At 39.2% G+C, this 18,437-nt stretch overlaps 1 protein-coding gene across 1 annotated transcript in view; it reads left to right on the top strand.

Annotated features, from left to right (window-relative positions):
* Nucleotides 1–18,437, top strand: part of PTCHD1 (patched domain containing 1) — a 53,263-nt gene that overhangs the window by 15,096 nt on the left and 19,730 nt on the right. Inside the window, exon 2 of the mRNA XM_081328066.1 lies at nt 11,029–11,689. Coding sequence (XP_081184192.1) covers nt 11,029–11,689 — 661 coding nt within the window. The remainder of the gene's footprint in view (nt 1–11,028; nt 11,690–18,437) is intronic.

The raw sequence follows: 18,437 nt of genomic DNA, 5'->3' as shown, positions 1-18,437 counted from the left end.
ACCTTGCATTTCACCCAGTAGCCAACAGGCAACCAATGCAGCTCTTGAAGTGAAAATCATGATTGTCTTAAGCTACAGTTATAACTACTTTAGCCATTGTAGACCAGCTGTGGCTTCCAAGTGCTTTTCAGTTACAACCCACAAACCGCACGTTGCAGTAATCCAAATGAGAATGATTGTACCATATACAGTACAGTTTACGTCTTTTTAACAGTGAAGTGAAAAACCAGCATTTAGATAAGAATGAAAGGAGGAGCCTCATAGAAATAACTTCATCCACATCAGGAAGTCTGAGAAATAAAGTTTGTGAACGGAGCAGATTGCATACTTACTTATGTTCTTTTCCATATAGGGGCGTCAGCACTTATTGCCAAGGCTTATATTTTTCAGGAATTCTGTCCTGGGGTTACAGATCAGGTATTTTAATCTGTCTAGCCTTCAAATTATCCATAATGTTCATGGCACAAGCTGCTATCATTCATTTAAACCAGACATGTCAAACACAAGGCCCGGGGGCCGGATGCGGCCCGCAAAGTGGTTTCATGTGGCCTGCGAAGCCATCCTGGAAACAGTGAGGGAACGGCCCCCACTGCCTTGGCCCTGGCCCAGAGACCCTCCTTCTGCCAGAGACCCTCAGATCTGTCCCACTCCTGCCCAGGCCCCCATAGGCACCCTTGATGCAAACGATGTGGAGCTGGCCACGCCCACCCAGTAGGCCATACGCACTCTAGCTATGCCCACCCAGTAGGCCACGCCCACCCTGGCCACACCCACCCGGCCCCCTGAGGGCAACCGCAATGCTGATGCGGCCCTCAATGAAATTGAGTTTGACACCCCTGATTTAAACAATGCAAAACCCAGTCAGATAAGCCTGGCAGGGCCACTGATATGTGTGGGTAGAACCACTGTTTTCCAGGACCTCTTTGAAAAACAGATGTTTGAAAAGACTGGAAAAGCATGAACTGAAGGATGGGGGGGGGAAATACCTGTGGCAATGGGAAAATGAGAAAACTGAAGCATTGACATAAGAGCTCCCTTGTGAAAGAAAATAAAGCTTTTATAGATTTCTATCAAGTTACTATTAACACAACTCAGTGATTTCATGGGAGGTATCTTTCTCTTGCAAGTCCTCCCCACTCCCTCCCTCATTACCGATACTTGGTGGCATTTCAGCCAACCCACCTCCACTCTTTTTTAGATCAGGGATAAAGAGGATTAAGAAGAAATATCTATTGTGAGCAAACTTGTACAGCATCTTGGCAGACCATATTCAGGTATCAGACTTAATTTCTTCTGCTCATAGAATAAAAAGAATGAAATAAGGAAGTATATGATACTTCAGTAATTGGACTTATAAATGCATTAACTTCCTTATAGCAAATAATCTCATCCATACAAGCTTACATAGATATGGTGTGTATGTGAAGGAGAGAATAGGCGTATTTGATTTTGATAGTAATGGAGGCATGCTTCAGCAAGTTGGCAGCATTTTTTAAAGAACAAACAAATTTTATTATTTAGTTTCATTTAGCTCACTTAGTGACTGTTCAAAGTTACAATGGCACTGAAAAAAGTAATTTATGACCTTTTTTCACATTTACAACCATTGCAGCATCCCTATGGTCATATTATCAAAATTCGAATACTTAGCATCTGACTCATATTTATGACGGTTGCACTGTCCCAGGATCATGTGATCACCTTTTGCAACTCTGACAAGCAAAGTCAGTGGGGAAGCCAAATTCATTTAAGAACCATGTTGCTAAGTTAACAACTGCAATGATTCACTTAACAACTGTGGCAAGAAAGGTCATAAAATGGGGCAAAACTCATTTAACAAATGTCTAACTCAGCAATATAAATTTTGGGCTCAAGTCAAGGACTACCTGTACTTGGCATGCTTTGACATTACCCACTCTTGCTTTCTTTTCTACCCGGCTTACCACACTCAGTAACACCCAGTAGACATATTTCCTCTCTTTATAACATTTTGTAATGCTCCCAGCCTATCCAGTTTCAGAAATACCATGAAAAAATAAAAAAGTGAACCAGGTGGAACTTGTTATGGTTGTTACAACTGCAGGCAGATAAATCTGCCAGAAGCCAATAAAAAGGAAGCCTTAGAAATCTTAAAAGGCTGGGCTCAGCCTTTGGATCAACAGTCTTAACGGCAGCCTAAAAAGAGAGTACGAAGGGAATGATGTTAAGGGAAGAAGTCCCACACTGTGATTATTAGTGCAAATGGATTGGAGTTGGCAGTGTTGGCCTTGAGAATTGCAGGAGTCCTTTATAGCCATGGGATCTCTGTGTTGAAATATTCTTTTCGATGACTGTTAAAATGAACTTGTCAACACAGTGGAGCTTGTAAAAAATGACATTTTGTTTTTGCTTACATATATAATATATTAATCTGTGTCAATCAATTATCCTAGAGTGCACCTGCAATTGTTACTACTCACTTAAGTCAAGAATGTTGTAAATGAAAGATTTTTTTATCAAAAAAATAAAACTTTGTTTTAATACAAGTTCAAATATTCGGTATCTGACCCAGGATGATATTATCTAACATTAAATTTCTGCCTACACAACTGGAATCTAGATAGTTTCTTTCATTAGCATTTGCAAAGTGAATCAGACACACAAATGCATTGACTATTTGTTACTTGCACTGGTAGTGCTGAACTTCCAATCATAATTGGTACTGGAACTTCTCTTGCTAAGTGATACAATCATTAAGTGAATTGTGTCTGATTTTGCAACCTTTATTGCTGCAGTCATTAAACAGATCTGGTTTCCCCCATTGATTTTGCTTGTCAGAAACCCCTGGGAAGATCATAAATGACAATTAGATGATCCCAGGATGCTACAGGTATCATAAATACATGCTAGTTGTTTAGTGCCCAAATTTTGATCACATGACCGTGGGAATGCTGTGACAGTTGTAAGTGTAAGAACTGATTGTAAGTCACTTTTTTCAACACCATCATAACTATGAATGCTCATCAAATAAATGGTTATAAGTTGAGGACTACCTGAAAACCAAACCAAAATCTTGAATCTACTTCAACTTGTGATTGATTGAAATCCTCTGCAGTATGAGAAGCACTATATTTTTGCATCCTGTTCTAATTACCCAGTGTCTACATGTATCATACATGTTAGTTGTTAAGTGCCCAAATTTTGATCACATGCCATACGGATGCTGTGAGAGTTGTAGGTGTAAAGCTTACTAATGGAATCTTGTTTTTCCTTCATTTTTAAGGAGTGTTTGCTTTTTAGAAAAGTTTCTTTAAAATATAGTGAAAGAATTACAATGGGTGCACTTAGTGGATGGAAAAGCTCTAAGAAACTTCTGCCACAAGAAACACACACATTTTATTTAGAGGTATAGGTGCAAGTGTAGATGGCATCCCATAATACACCATTCAACTCAGAACTGACTAGAGGTAGTTCTCATATTGGGACCAAGAACTCAGTTGTTGAACAAAGTGGTTGTCATGTGACTGCTTTGCTCAGTGACCGCAATCCCAATCCTCCCAGTTGCAGTCATTAACCTGGGTCATGAAAGAGCTGCCTGCTGAGTTCAGCTGCTCTCCATGGGTGGACATCCTCCAAAGTGCCGCAGGAACAAACCTGGGATCTTTGAATCTGAGCTCAGTTTCTCCACTAGAGGAGTTTGTCTCCCCTCCATGTGTGGAGGAGAATTTCTGTGAAGAACTGTGGAAACAGAGCTCATGTCTTTGGGATTTGTTCTTCATTTTTCCAGCCCTTTAGAGGAGTTCCTCCTACCACCCACCCACCCCCAGCAAGTAGTACCTTTGTTCAAAAAAGAGCTGCCTGCGGGAGGGGAATCTCGATTCTGTGGCAGGCAGCAACTTGTAACTTCCCTGTCAGTTTCCTTATTGACTTTCTGGGGAAGCTGCAGAGAACATTGCAAATGATCACATGATTGTGGGGTGCTTGGCAACTAGCAGTAAATGCAAACAGGATGCCAAGCACCCAGATCCTGGTGAGTGGTATCTTGCTCTTCAACAGCCAGAACTGCTTTAACCCTTTTTAAGATCATTGTAACTTTGAACAGTCATTAAACGGGTCATTAGTCAAGAACTAAGAGATCTTTTATTTTTTTCATTATTTTTTATATTATACAAATATAGAATTGTAGGCTTACATTAATAGCTATACTTTGTTCAAAAAAATAGATGTGGCTTCCGTATAGGATATACGCTACTACAATTTATTGAACTGTAAAAAAATAGTTTCCTTTAAATGACTGGAGTTAAAATCATTCATTCTGTTTCCATACATCCCCCCAAACTTAGTCTTAAAATTATGAAATTGGAATGGAACCTATTTTATTAATTCTTTAAATACTAATGTAAGTTTTTGTGACTGAATTGAGGCATTTGTCTAGATGAAATCATATTTAATATTAAGAGAAAATAATATAATGGAATTCTTGGGCTGTCTGCTGAAATAATAATTTATCTGGCTATATTTTTATCTATATTTTACAAACCACAACATACTATAAAATAAGTTATTTTTCAAATATTACTAATTAGTAATATTAGTTATGACAAGATAACTATCAAAATAATAACATAATGATTAGCAATGCAGTCACCTGGGGAGTTAAGATGCAGAGAAGTTTGAGAACAATTGGTTCTTTTTTTCCATTGCCTTATTAATTTGATGCTACTTCGCACTTGTATAGTAGTCTGAGTTTAAAATTAAAGCCTCTCTTTGCTTAGGTGATTAAAATAGAACTGCAAGCATTACATCTCTGTATCTTATTTATTCATTTTTTTCTACCTTACCTAAATGTTCCTTTGAATCAATAATAGTGTGTGAATGATAGGCCTGCAACTGTATAGATAAATGCATGTAATCTCTAGGTTTTCAGTTGCCCACTACTGGACAATGCCATGTTTACTCTTCAACAAGAGAAAAAATGTTTGTTAAAAATAGAAAAGGATTACCCTACTAGTTGTAGCAATTGCCTCATCCCAAGACAGTATTTTCAATGTAAACATACCTTCTGTTGTTTTGTCTCCTAAATAATTAACAAAAAGTTGTTCATGATTTTAAGTAGGAAAAACAATCTTGGTTTAATCTGGGAACAAGGTGGAAAGGTTCTGGACATCCTGATAACTAGTAATACGAGAGTCTTCACTGCTGCAGTGCATTTAGTGAAAATGCAGTGTTCTTGGCTCTGAAGTTATTTATACTGTGCAAGCTCTTAAATTATGAACAATGACTAAGCAGGGCAGGCTGCTTTTTTCCCCTGTACTATTACAGTTACAAATTTCTCATGCAGATTAGATTACCCACTATTTAATCTATTCTCTCCAGATTTTTTAAAAAAATAACTTTTGATTCATCCTGATTATTCAATTTAATAAAATGTATCAATCAAATTAACCTGCTTTTTCAAGTTAATCTACTTTTCTGCATCCTTTTTCAAATCTTACATTCATATTTAAGAATTCTCACTTGATTAGGCCTACCTTAAAATTGTTCTAATGAAGCATCTTTTACTGTTATTAAGTCTAAAAGTTTCCTAGGGAATTATTTTAATGTACTGTGCCCAAATGAATTAACATTTAATATACTAATTCACATTTATAATATTTTCATGTTTTATCTCAAAAAATAGATGAAAGTATTACAATGAATTCCTTGAAAAATTAATTACTGAAACCAAGATAATGAAAATTAAGTAAGTATTACAGATGTGCACAATGCCAAGAAATTAAGGGGATACAAAAATAGCTATGTGAGTTTCAAATAATTTTTGGACATTTGTAGTGATAGCAAGGTCTTTGGCCACTGCTAGCAATAAGGATTCTACATATTTCTCATGAAACAGTCTTTCATACAACTGCAAATAATATACAGAGAAATACTGTAATTTATTGGCATGGGTAGAGTTGTGACATATCTATTTTTCAATGGGATCGTTTGAGAATGTGTCCAGCTCAAATCTAGCTGCTCAAAGGAGAGAAGGATGGAAAGGAAAAGACAAATTTGGACATTATCCTGTTTCTCTGCTCAGATGTTTGGTTTCCTTTCTTTGTTCCTCAGTTGTGACATGATTCTTCTGGGAGTATACACAGAAAGAAAAGTCACCCAAGCCAGGGGTAGGGAGTGAAAGGCTTCAATAAGGTACTGATAGTGAAGAAGGTACAGCAGAAGTGAAAATGTCCAAATTTGCTTCCTTCCAGACCATCTGATTTAGTCAAAGGAAGAACAAAGATCCTGAAGGACTGATCAGATGGTATAGGAGATATTTTTGATGTTTAATACCCATAGGCTGACTTGTTCAGTATTGTTGACAGAGGAACCAGTGCAATAACAAATAGTGGTGATTAGAATAATTATTGTGGTTGGTTGCATAGTTAGCCAGATGTTTAAAATGGATTTAGCATTTTTATCCACCTATCGTCCTTCCCAAGGACTTCAGATCAGCATATGTTGGTGTTTGATGCTGTTAAAGATATTGTTGCAGGATGTGAGCTGTTACAAGTAAATCTGCCTGTTGCAACTGACTTGCGGTGATTTTGTCGATGCCAGTGGTGTTCAAGTGGTGCCCCAGTTGTTTTGAGATTGTGACCAAGGCGGCTATTACTATTGGTACTACCTTTGCTTGCTTTTGCCACAGTCGTTCGATTTCTTTTAATTATGGTTCATCACACAGCCAAATGTTCAGAATGGATCTGGCATTTTTGTCCACTTATCAAGTCCTTCCCAGGGACCTGGAATAGGTAGATGTGAATGTTTGATGATGTTGCAGATATCATAAACTGTTCCAAGTAAAGCTGCCTTTTGCAATTGACTGATAGTGAATTTGTCAATACTGATGATGTTCAAGTGGTGCCCCAGTTGTTTTGAGATTGTGCCCAAGACACCTATTACTGTTGGTACTACCCTTGCTTTCTTTTGCAGCAGTCATTTGATTTCTATTTGCAACTCTTGTGTTTTGTTATCTTTTCCAGTCCTTTCTGTTCTATTCTGTACTGCCATGTCCACTTTCCAGACTTTTTTGTTTTTCTTATCGCCAATTGTTAAGTCTGGGGTGTTATGTGGCAGGTGCCTGTCTATTTGAATTCTAAAATTCCAGAGCACTTTTAACGTCTTCATTTTCTATGACTTTCTCTATTTCCCCATCAGTTCTAACTTGCAGGCAAATAGTATTTTTTGCAGATTTTGCAATGCATCTTTCTAATTTTTCATGCTATTGCTGTGAATAGATTAAACTTCCTCTTGTTTTTTTATTGGATATTCTTAACAATATTATGATATTCTTAACATTTCGATTATATATGGTGGATATTTTATGGTTGATTGTAATGGTTAACTACTGAGAGTTAATTTTTTATTTGTTTATAATTTAGATTACAAAAGCTGCTCTACTTAGCATAGTCTTTGGGAAGCTTTATTGATGAAAGGGAGATATTGTATCTGAGATACTCTGTAACTTTTCAAATATACAAAAATAAACTTCCAACAACAAATGAATTACTATAAAATATTATGCTTTGTATATGATTTTATGGCCAAACTAAACAAAACCTTTGATCCAAGATCTAACACAACGTTCCATGATTTTGATAGGACTTACTTGGAGAACTGTATATAGAATTTGAATCCGAAAACACTGCTAGTGTTCAAAAGAAACACGTATATGCAGTACAGTAGTTACCATTAACCAGAAGGGAAGCATGCTTTATTCATATAGGTTTCATGTAATCATCATCTTTAAGCAAGAGTAATTAAATATATTTAATGTAGTAAGATCAATTGAGATATAAATATTTGTTTATTTGCAAAGCTCGTTATGCTAACTGAATGAGCTTCAACATAAGCAGAAATTTGAAAATAATATTTACCATTTCTGATTTTTGCACATTAGCTTTCCACGGCTATAATGAAAAACAAAATAGAAATCATTGCTGCTGCAGTAATTAAGTCTGGATTATCTATTTCAACAATATCCTCTGTTTATTATTTGCATAATCCAGAAATAAAAAAGTCTATAAAACATGTTAAATATATATATATACCCAGGGCTTTTTTTCTCATAGAACGCTCAAAACGGTGTTCCGGCACCTTTTTTTTTTTTTTTTTTTTGCAAAAAAAAAAAAGCTCCCTCTGAAAGCCTATTGCAGGGCTAGGCAATCTTGGCCCTTTTTTATGACTCGTGGACTTCAACTCCCAGAAATCCTGAGCCAGCCATACTGAGGGGAAAGGGAGATGTTTCCAAGCTGAGCCATGCTGGCTCAGGAATTCTGGGAGTTGAAGTCCTTGAGTCATAAAAGAGCCTGCACTAGAGGAGGACATTAAAATTATTTACAGGGTTACTTCTTTAGGAACTAAACTTTTAGAATGTAATAAAACAGCTAATTCAAAAAAGCCAACAGGAAAGAACCTCACATTTTTCATCTGCTTCTGTCTTTTGGAAGGTAAAATTAGATAACAAAATAATCTATTTCCTATGTTAACATCTCTGCAACAGTATAACAAAGTTTTGGATGATGGAATTATTTTTTATCTAAGGATAACTAATGATAACAGCTCTTAAATCTGTTATTTTGTTTTATTTTTGCACAAAACAATTGTATAATTTGTATTTGCATTCATTTACAAATAGAATATGTTGTTAAAATGTATTGGTGTTGAAATAATTGGTGCACACATATACCTAAAACCAGTTTATTGCATTTGGCAATTGTACTAAAAAAAATTCATTGTCAACCAATATAATTCATTTAATTTGAAATCAAGTGAAAAATTGATTTAAATTATTTTATTAAAACAAATTAATGGAAATTCTTTTATAAGAAGTTGCCTCAAACAAAATGAGTTTGACATGCCTGCTCTAAATAGTTGAATGCTCCAAAATAAATTCTAGACCAGGCCTGTACATGGAGCCTACCAAGCACCCTTGGACAGAACACAGACTTCTTTTAAAAAAAGTAATAAAATCACCACCACTGCCCTGAAAGTCATGTTGCCTAGTGCCTCCATGGCTTACCATGACCACGAACTCCAACACTGTAGATGCTCCTCTAGTCACCAAATCATTAATTAGCCCACCAGCAGACCACAAAGATTTTTAATTTATCAGTGTGGGCCTTTCCCTTCTACAAGTTGCACAGACCTCTTCTAGATTTTCCTCTTGCCTTTCCTAGTTAACTCCTTGGTCTGTCATTGAGCAAGAATTGACTTTGTAGGGAAGCATATTATCATTTGATGTATATTTAACATATGTTCTACCTTTATTTACCGATTATATAATATTTGTAGCAAATCCACATGGCGAGGTTTGGGGCAACTTACAATATTTTTAAAATCATAAGAATAAAACATAAAAGCAGGGCTTTTTTCTGCATCGCCTGGCCCGCACTGCCTCTGCCGCCTGCACCGCGCAGCCCTGCCATATAGAGCGGGCCCCGCTGCTCCCACAGCACCAGCCGTGCCAGCTCCGGCCCCAGGGGGCAGCCCGCCACCAACACCCCTCGCACCCATGACCGCAGCAGTGCCGCCCTCCCCCGCCCCGCCTCCTGCGCCCGCCAAGATGAGAGTTCCGGCACCTTTTTTTTAGAAAAACACTGTATATACCAGATGCAACGATCCATTTTCAAAATGCTTCTAGTTGTTTGTATTCACATTTGAAATCACATAGTCATATAACCAGTCTTATCTGGTTAGTACTGAGTTGGGAGACCATCAGAAACTGCAAAACCCTGGGTTGCTCTATATATGTCTGTCCAAATTCATTAAAGGGAAATCAGTAGAGATTTGGAGTAAGAGCGACCATTTCTAATAAAAAGTAGTCGCTAGCCAATCATCCTGCTCAAGACTCTAGGAAGCTTTAACTTAGTAGTTCATGTCTGCCTTAGAAACCCAACAGCTCTGTGAAATCTTTTATAGGTCATATAAGAACCATTTGGAATTATGACGACCTTGAAAAGGATGCTTTTTAGGGACCATAAAGCAGTTCCGGCCATTATGTCATTCTGCCCTCTCCCACAGTCACGTGACCCCATTTCAAACACTTGGCAACCACTTCACATTTTTTCAAATGGTTGCAGTGCTCCACAGTCACATGACTGCTATTTTCTACTTTTTTGCTGGTTTCCAGCAATAAATGCCTATTTGAGAGAAGGCATTCAAAATTATGACTGCATGATTTGCTTAACAACTGTGTGATTAAGAATTACAATAATATGATTCACTTAACAACATAATAGTCATAAAATCAGGTCCAATCACATAGGTTCCTCAACTTGCAACTGAAATTACTTCCCAATTGCAGTCATCAGTCAAGAACTAACTGTGTCTTAAACGTGATGATCCACCTTCAAAGAACTTAATGCCTCTTTGGGTTGCATATTGGTTAATCTACCATAGTAATGCAACCACTGGACCTAGTTAGTCCTTGGATGGGAGAGTATCAGGGCTGTAGACTAGACTGGAGAGTCACAAAACATCTTGGACAAATGAGTATATTGTTACCAAGAAAAATACATGGATGTGATCATGCATTAACCAGGAATCTATTTCAACTCAAAAGACAATTGTAGTTTAATGGTATGGGAACATTACTGCTTTGTTTTATTTTCTTTTAGATAAGAAAGCAGTTTTGATCTGATTGCAACAAAGTTCTTTCTTTCTCCTAATAGAGAGAGAACTTCTGAACTGAAACTTGTTTGCTTTCTTAAAGGTGGGAAGAATCTATTTGGTTGTATGAAAAGACAGAGCAACAACTGATACCCACGGTGTTTCTTTTGCCAGAAGAAGTTAATTAAGTTGTGTGAAATAGTGTTGGGGAATGATAACAATACTTTAACGCATTTTTTTATTTTCAAAGGTTACTTATTATTACTGCTTTGGTTATTAAATCCTGCTTGCTTGGGTAGATAAGAAAAAACATGTTCTAGTTGCCGCTGCTGTTCTGCTGCTATAATGCAAGGTTATCAGATGATAAATAAGACGTGTGATTTTTTTTTCTCTTCCTTGTAGTTGCATTCTGCTGTGACCAGGATCCAAGTACAAAGACCTGGTTTCAATTACACATTTGCTCATATCTGCATCCTAAATAATGACAAGTCCTGCATAGTGGATGACATTGTACATGTCCTGAAGGAACTGAAGGCTGCTCGCTTGTCTAATCAAACTAATTTTGCTATCACATATCCAATCACACACTTAAAGGATGGCAGGGAAGTATACAATGGGCACCAGCTTGGTGGAGTCACTGTGCACAGCAAAGATCGGGTAAAGTCAGCCGAAGCCATTCAGCTTACCTATTACTTGCAGGCAATCAACTCCTTAAATGACATTGTAGCAGAAAAATGGGAATCCAACTTCTGTGACACAATAGAACTGTTCCAGAAATCCAACCAGAATGTCACAATGTATCCTTTCACTTCATCATCCCTTCAAAAAGACTTCCAGAAGACAAGTAGGGTATCGGAACATTACCTAACCACAAGCCTAGTCCTTGTGGTGATCTTGGCAATGCTCTGTTGTTCCATGCAAGACTGTGTCCGCAGCAAACCTTGGCTTGGCCTCCTTGGCTTGTTAACTGTGACTCTGGCCACTCTCACTGCAGCTGGAATCATTAATCTGACTGGTGGGAAATATAATTCTACCTTCCTGGGAATTCCTTTCATCATGTTAGGTAACTATATCTCATTCTGTTATTACTGTGGATTTGTCTGCAATATTTATTTGATATACTCTATTATGGCAAAGTAACAAAGACAAAAGAGGATATTGTGAAGTGCTCTAGCAAGTGCGCTAGCCCTCTCATTTTGTTTAATCATTAACAATCATTCAGATTAGGGATACCTTATTTATGCTTATTTTGCAGTCAATAAATCTTCAGAAATTGCTGTTTATCAGTATCTTTGATTACTTTGCTATGGCATATTCAATATTAGTCCCTTCAAAATACAAGAAGTTTAAGGGGGGAGGGTGGATATACAAAGGCCATCCAGTCTAGCTAAGTTCAAGCAGAAGGTTTGTCTAATCCATGCCATTCTAAAAGTTCTCCAGTTCACTTTAAAACTCAAATCTGAATTAAGTTTGAAAAAGCAGAGTTCCATTCATTGAAAGTATAGTATGAAAAGAACACAAATGCTATAGTTTTATTTTTTATAAGCAAGCTGAATGGGATGAAGCATCCCACTTTCGTGACAGATGTGGGGAGTCGTGGTTCATTTCTTTAAACATTTTTTTCTAAGTACCTCCAATTATATTGTTTTAAGGAAGACTGTAAAGTACTTTGGGTTGAGAGTTTTTCCTATGTTGCCAAAACACTTGCAATAGATTTTCTGAAGGAAAGTATATTCAAAAGGGCTTCCTAAATGCTGTAAAGTTTATTGCTGAAACATTTATTAAAAGTATAAAGGAGTAATTGTCTGCCTTTTCCATAAAATAAATCAACCATTCAACTAGGTCAGCTGTTATATATTCCTCAGAAAATACAATCTCACAAACCCTCAACTGTAGAACAGAGTATCGCAAAGGTTATCTCTCAATACCAAAGATATGCCCACCCACAGAACTCTCTGAGAAAAAAGGAATTGGTGGATTGGGGCTGTATTATGGTAGAAGCAAACATTGGAACTAGACATGTTCTTTGGAGTCCTTGGTGCTATCTAAGCTTGGTTGTTTACTGAGATATTCATGAACCAACTTGGTGACATCATCATCACACCATGGTGTTACTAATTGGGTAATAAAATGTCTACAAATAAATATCCAAACTCAGAAAGCATCAAATATGCCACAGTTCAACCCCAAGCTACCACAGTTCAACCCCAAGCTATGTATATTCTCTTCCAGTAATTCTGATCATTGGAAACTGAAAGGTGGTCAGGTTGTTGTTGCTATATTGTTCTGAAGACTCAATAATATTCTAGATTAGTTGTGGATTAGCTGTGGATTTATTTCAGACCTGTTTGGAACATAATGTAAAAAAAATTGAAATGATGGTAGTGTCTGTGACATACTGTATGTAATAAATGAAGAAATATAAGTAATGGACTTGTGCTAATTCTACTTCAGAACTTATAGTTACATTAGTTGTGGATTTGGATATAGGTTTATTGTGACAATTTGGCAGATTATTTGTGATAGAGGTTGGAAGCTAGCATTGCATAGAGAAATTTATCAGTTATGAAGCAGGTGGGCACTCTGTAGACTGCAAGGAGACACTCAAGTGTGGAGTATATGCTGTTGCAAGTATTAGAACTTGTATTTCCCTTCTGCAGCTAAACATGTATTTCTCCTTGTTTGTTTGACCATCTATCACCTGGCCAGTAGCAGCTGCATATACTTTAAAACCACCTACCAAATCAAGAATTGGAAAGACTGTCTCAGCTGGTTATCCAACACCAACATTTTGCCTATCCTGGTGGCAATGTGAATAGAAATTGCCACCAAGTGAACTTATAATTTCCCTATCCAGTGTTCAGTTTATTCAAGAGTGGGAGAAGAAAAAGATGAGAAGAAAGGGCTATTGTCTCTCCTCTCCCATAATGTTATCTCTTCTGGACTTGTTGCCTCTATTGTTAGTAGCAGCACCTGTTTTTTCAGGCCCAGCAAATTGCTAGTATTATACTAATCTGCCTTCTCCCCTGATATATCACTACTTTGAAATGATTTAAAATCTTACTTCTGTTGCCTAGTCTCTTGGCAGCTGATCCAAGAATGAGTCTGGATTTAACATGATCTGACATACTGACACTGAAGACAATAGCATTATAACTTGGGTGCTGGTACTCCTCTGCTGGTACTGTCAAGTTTCCGATGTATGGGCTTTTCAAGTGACTCTGAGGCATTGTTTACCTTAAAAGTCCTTTATTAGCCTAATACACCAGCAAATGCTTGCTCGAAGGAATCTGAAATCTCTGCCCCCTTGCACAATATATTAAAGCACAATTCTCCACCTTTCTAATTTTGTCAATATTCTCCTATTAATTTAAAGAATCAGTTTCCCTTCCATTAGAAAACCCACCAAGCTCTTATCTTCTTTTATTTCAGATGGCCTTGAAATCCTCCTCTTCCCCCTCCCAATCTCTTAAAGCAATACAGAAGTTTAACATATGAAATGGCTACTTCTTCATCTCTTGTCAAGCAATAACATTTGATGTTAGCAGCGTTGACATCCAGCCCCGTTACAAAAAGGACAGATCCTGTAATGTAAACAAAACACAAGTTAAGAATTGGCTTTTGGTTTGTTGGGGTGTTTCTCGTAAAACCTTTCGATAAGTCTGTCAGCTTTCACATCAGTAGATTTCACCCAAATGGCTTCAGACAATAGGTATCCCTTCCGTTGTACTAGGTACTGCAATTTTCCCTTAAAGATTCTAGAGTCAAGAATATGTTTCACTTCATAATGGGTCTGGCCTGCTACTATGAGGGGTCCAGGTGCTTTTTTAGGGGGAGGTCTTAAAGTGGAGGTTCAAAAAGGTTTCAGCAAGCTACAATAGAACACCGGGTGAATTTTTCCCAAAACTCTGGGTAGTTTCAATTTTACTGTGACCGGGTTGATGATTTTCATAATGGGGAAAGGTCCCAAGAATTTCAGTCCCAATTTCTTATTGGGTAGTTTAAGACATAAGTATTTGGTCGACAAATAGATCTTTTCCCCAACTTGGAATGTTCTTTGGGGAGCTCTCTTTTTGTCAGCTTGCTTTTTGTAGGTCTCAAAAGTCTTTTTTAAGGCCACCTTTGCATTTTTCCAAACTTCTTCCCAACCCTTCACCCAATGATCAAGAGTCTGGGAAGTGGAGGGTAACTGAGGGTATTCCGGTATGGGGTTGAATTCTTTCCCTGTGGCTACACGAAAAGGAGTGTAGCTTGTGCTGCTATGTACTGAATTATTGTAAGCCAGCTCTGCAAAATGGAGGAGGTCGGTCCAGTTGGTTTGTTGGTAAGAGATGTAGCATCTAAGGTATTGTTCCACCATTTTGTTGGCGGATTCTGCAGCTCCATTAGTAGCCGGGTGAAAAGCAGTTGATAGGCCTTGAGATGATCCAATTAATTTAAGAAAGTTTTTCCAAAATTTTGCTGTGAACTGCACCCCTCTGTCTGAAATTATTCACTTAGGGGCGCCATGTAGTCGATAGATATGTTTTAGGAACAACTTAGTCAGGCGTTGAGCCGATGGAAGTCCTTTGAAGGTGATAAAGTGAGCCTGTTTTGAAAATAGGTCTATCATAGTCCAAATGACAGTATTTCCTCTACTGTCGGGTAGGTCTACTATAAAGTCCATAGCTATTTCTTCCCATGGTTGAGAAGGTTCGGCCACCGGTTGCAGTAACCCAGGGGTCTTTCCTGGGATTCTTTTCATGGTGGCACATACAGTACAGCTCTTGACATAGTTTTCTATGTCTCGTTTTAATCCCAGCCACCAAAATTGCTGGCAAGTGAGATGTAGAGTTTTTAGATATCCAAAATGTCCAGCCTGTTTGACATCATGGCTGTGTTTGAGGGCATTAAGACAAAGAGCTTCAGGCAAGTACAAATTTTCCCCCTTGTACGCCAGACCATCCCTGCATGTTAGGGATGTCTGATTGTCTTTAAACCATTGATCAGTGAGGAGTTCTCTCTTTATTTTCTTTACCCCGGGGTTATCAGGATTAGGGGTCCTGTGAGGTGTGAATTGGGCCACAGTTTGTGGTCTGAGGATAATTGCCTCGTGAACTTCTTCATGTTCACTTTTGTACTGTGGCAATCGGGAGAGCGCATCAGCTAGGAAGTTTTTTCTTCCTGGTATGTACTTTAGAGTAAAGTTAAAATGGTTGAAGTACTGTGCCCATCGTACTTGTTTTGGGGACAATTTGCAGGGAGTTTTCAGTGCCTCTAAATTTTTGTGATCTGTCCATACTTCAAAAGGCACCTTGCTCCCTTCTAAGTAGTGCCGCCAGCTTAATAGCCCCCACCTAATAGTGAAGGCCTCCTTCTCCCAGACTGTCCATCTCCTCTCGCTTTCAGTAAATTTCTTAGAGGTGTAAGCACAAGGTTGCAGGACCCCACTTTTATTCTTTTGCAATAACACCACTCCGACTGCCACGTCGCTGGCATCTGCCTGAATTACAAAGGGCTCCCCTCGGCAGGGGTGCTTTAGGACCGATTCAGCCGCAAATAGTCTTTTTAAATTCTTTAAAGGGTTTTCAGGGGGGTGGTAGCCATCTAGATCCTGGTTTTGGTGCAGCTTCAGGTGGGGGAGGCTTTTTATAGCAGGCAAGCTGGACATCTAATTTCACCGCTGCCTGGTACCATTCATGCAGCTGGTCGGGTACAGCTTGGTAGATACATGCCTGAGAAAGGTGGTTGTCTAACCCTTCTCTAAAAAGATGAATTATTGATTGCTCAGGCCATCTCTCTATCCGACCTGCCATCTTTCGGAACTCCCGCACGTACTCTAGGGCAGGCCAGCCAGCTTGCTTTATATTATGGATTTGTTCTTCTGCTTTGAGGGCAATGGATGGGTCCTCAAATCTTTCCCTCAGCCCCAGGAGGAAAAAGTGGGGGTCCTCCCATTCAGGGGCCTGCTCATTATATAAATTGTTCAACCATTCAGATGCTTCTCCCTCTAGGTTGGATGCAGTCACATCGACCATCGCACCCGGGTCTGGGTAAATGTGACCCCAGCGATTCAAGTGAGAGTGTACTTGGTTGAGGGAAAAAATCAGTTTCTCTGGGTCCCCATCGAAGGTTACTCTGAGGGGTGGGCTCATCATTGCTTGCTGGGGCCCCCCATTGCTGCTGTTCCCCCCCCCTTGGTTGTTGGATCAACGGTTGCTGAGGCCCACACTGCTGTTGTGCCCCCAGTTGCTACTGGCCCCCTCCTGGTTGATGATTCACCGGCTGCCAGGGCCCCCACTGTTGTTGTGTCTCCAGTTGCTGCTGGGCCCACTCTGGTTGCTGATTTAATGGCTGCCAGGGCCCACCCTGCTGCTGGGCCCACTGGTCCTGCTGTACACTCAGGGGTTGCACGTTTGGGTCCTGTTGCTGCCACCCTTGCTGTTGTCCTCCCACCAGCTCCTGATCTCCAGGCTTCTGCACCACCCCCAGCTGTTGCAAGGCTTCTATTAGCTGGAGCAAGCTGAGAGGTTGTTGGCCTTTCACTTGTGGGGGCTTCCCAACCTCCCATTGCAGGAGAGGCCCCAGGCTGGGGTCCTCTGTCTCTATGGTTCTGGAGGGCTTGGCAGGGGACTCCTGGGTCTGGCAGGCAGTCTGATCTGCAGACAGGATTTTCCACTTACCCAAGTATTCAATCTCAGCTGGCCTGGCTGGTCTGAGGTGGCTGGAGTCTCCACTGGGCTTAATCCCAGCTTAATCCCAATTCTCCTGGTTGTTTGGGTCTAGCTCCCAGCTGGGAGGATTGCTGAAATTCTTTCCCTGCTGACTTCTTCACTGGCCCTTCCCCCACTGGAGTGGCTGATGGTGCCGGGGAGCTGGCTTCAGGCAATTTTTCTCCCTCCATTATGGGATCTTCCCCAATTCTTTGCCAGACTGCCTCCCAAACCTGAAGACAGCGATGGGAGGTCGGGACTCCCTAATTAGTTTAAAAAGTAGTGTGGATTCCAGCTTGATGTCAAGTTTCTGACATATGGGCTTTTCAAGTGACTCTGAGGCATTGTTTACCTTAAAAGTCCTTTATTAGCCTAATACACCGGCAAATGCTTGCTCGAAGGAAGCTGGAATCTGAAATCTCCGCCCCTTGCACAATATATTAAAACACAATTCTCCACCTTTCTAATTTTGTCATTAGTCATATTCTCCTATTAATTTAAAGAATAAATTTCCCTTCCATTAGAAAACCCGCCAAGCTCTTATCTTCTTTTATTTCAGATGGCCTTGAGGAACAATCCTCCTCTTCCCCGCTCCCAATCTCTTAAAGCAATACACAAGTTTAACATGTGAAATGGCTACTTCTTCATCTCTTGTCAAGCAATAACATTCGATGTTAGCAGCGTTGACAGGTACTACGGCTAACTCCCTTGTGGGAACCATTCCACTTTCAAAAAGATTCTTCTTTTCTATCATTTCCTCAATAGTAGACACCACCTACTCTGATAATGGTGTAGATATGAGATTTTCTTCCTCTTCATCTTGCAGCGTTAGAACACTCTCATCACTGCCGGTGTAGTCTTGGGTTTCTAGCCCTGTTATTCAATTAAGTCTTTTAAAAGAAACAACTGCTTTAACATTTTTTGTGCTTTATACCTCTTATTCTTAAATATTCTAAACCACTGTTGTGAAAAATTGCCCACTTCTGATTTATATAAATAACAGGAAACTGGATTTTGCCCTTTGTTCCATTTTAGGACTGCTCCTCCATGGCAACTTGTATTGTTTAAATGTCACTCTGGCCACAGATTGTGATTGGGGTTTTGCCCAGAATTAACAAT

The sequence above is a fragment of the Vipera berus genome, assembly GCF_964194415.1.
Source record: "Vipera berus genome assembly, chromosome: 4".
NCBI classification, from domain to species: domain Eukaryota; kingdom Metazoa; phylum Chordata; class Lepidosauria; order Squamata; family Viperidae; genus Vipera; species Vipera berus.
This window is presented reverse-complemented; position numbering and strand designations above follow the sequence as displayed.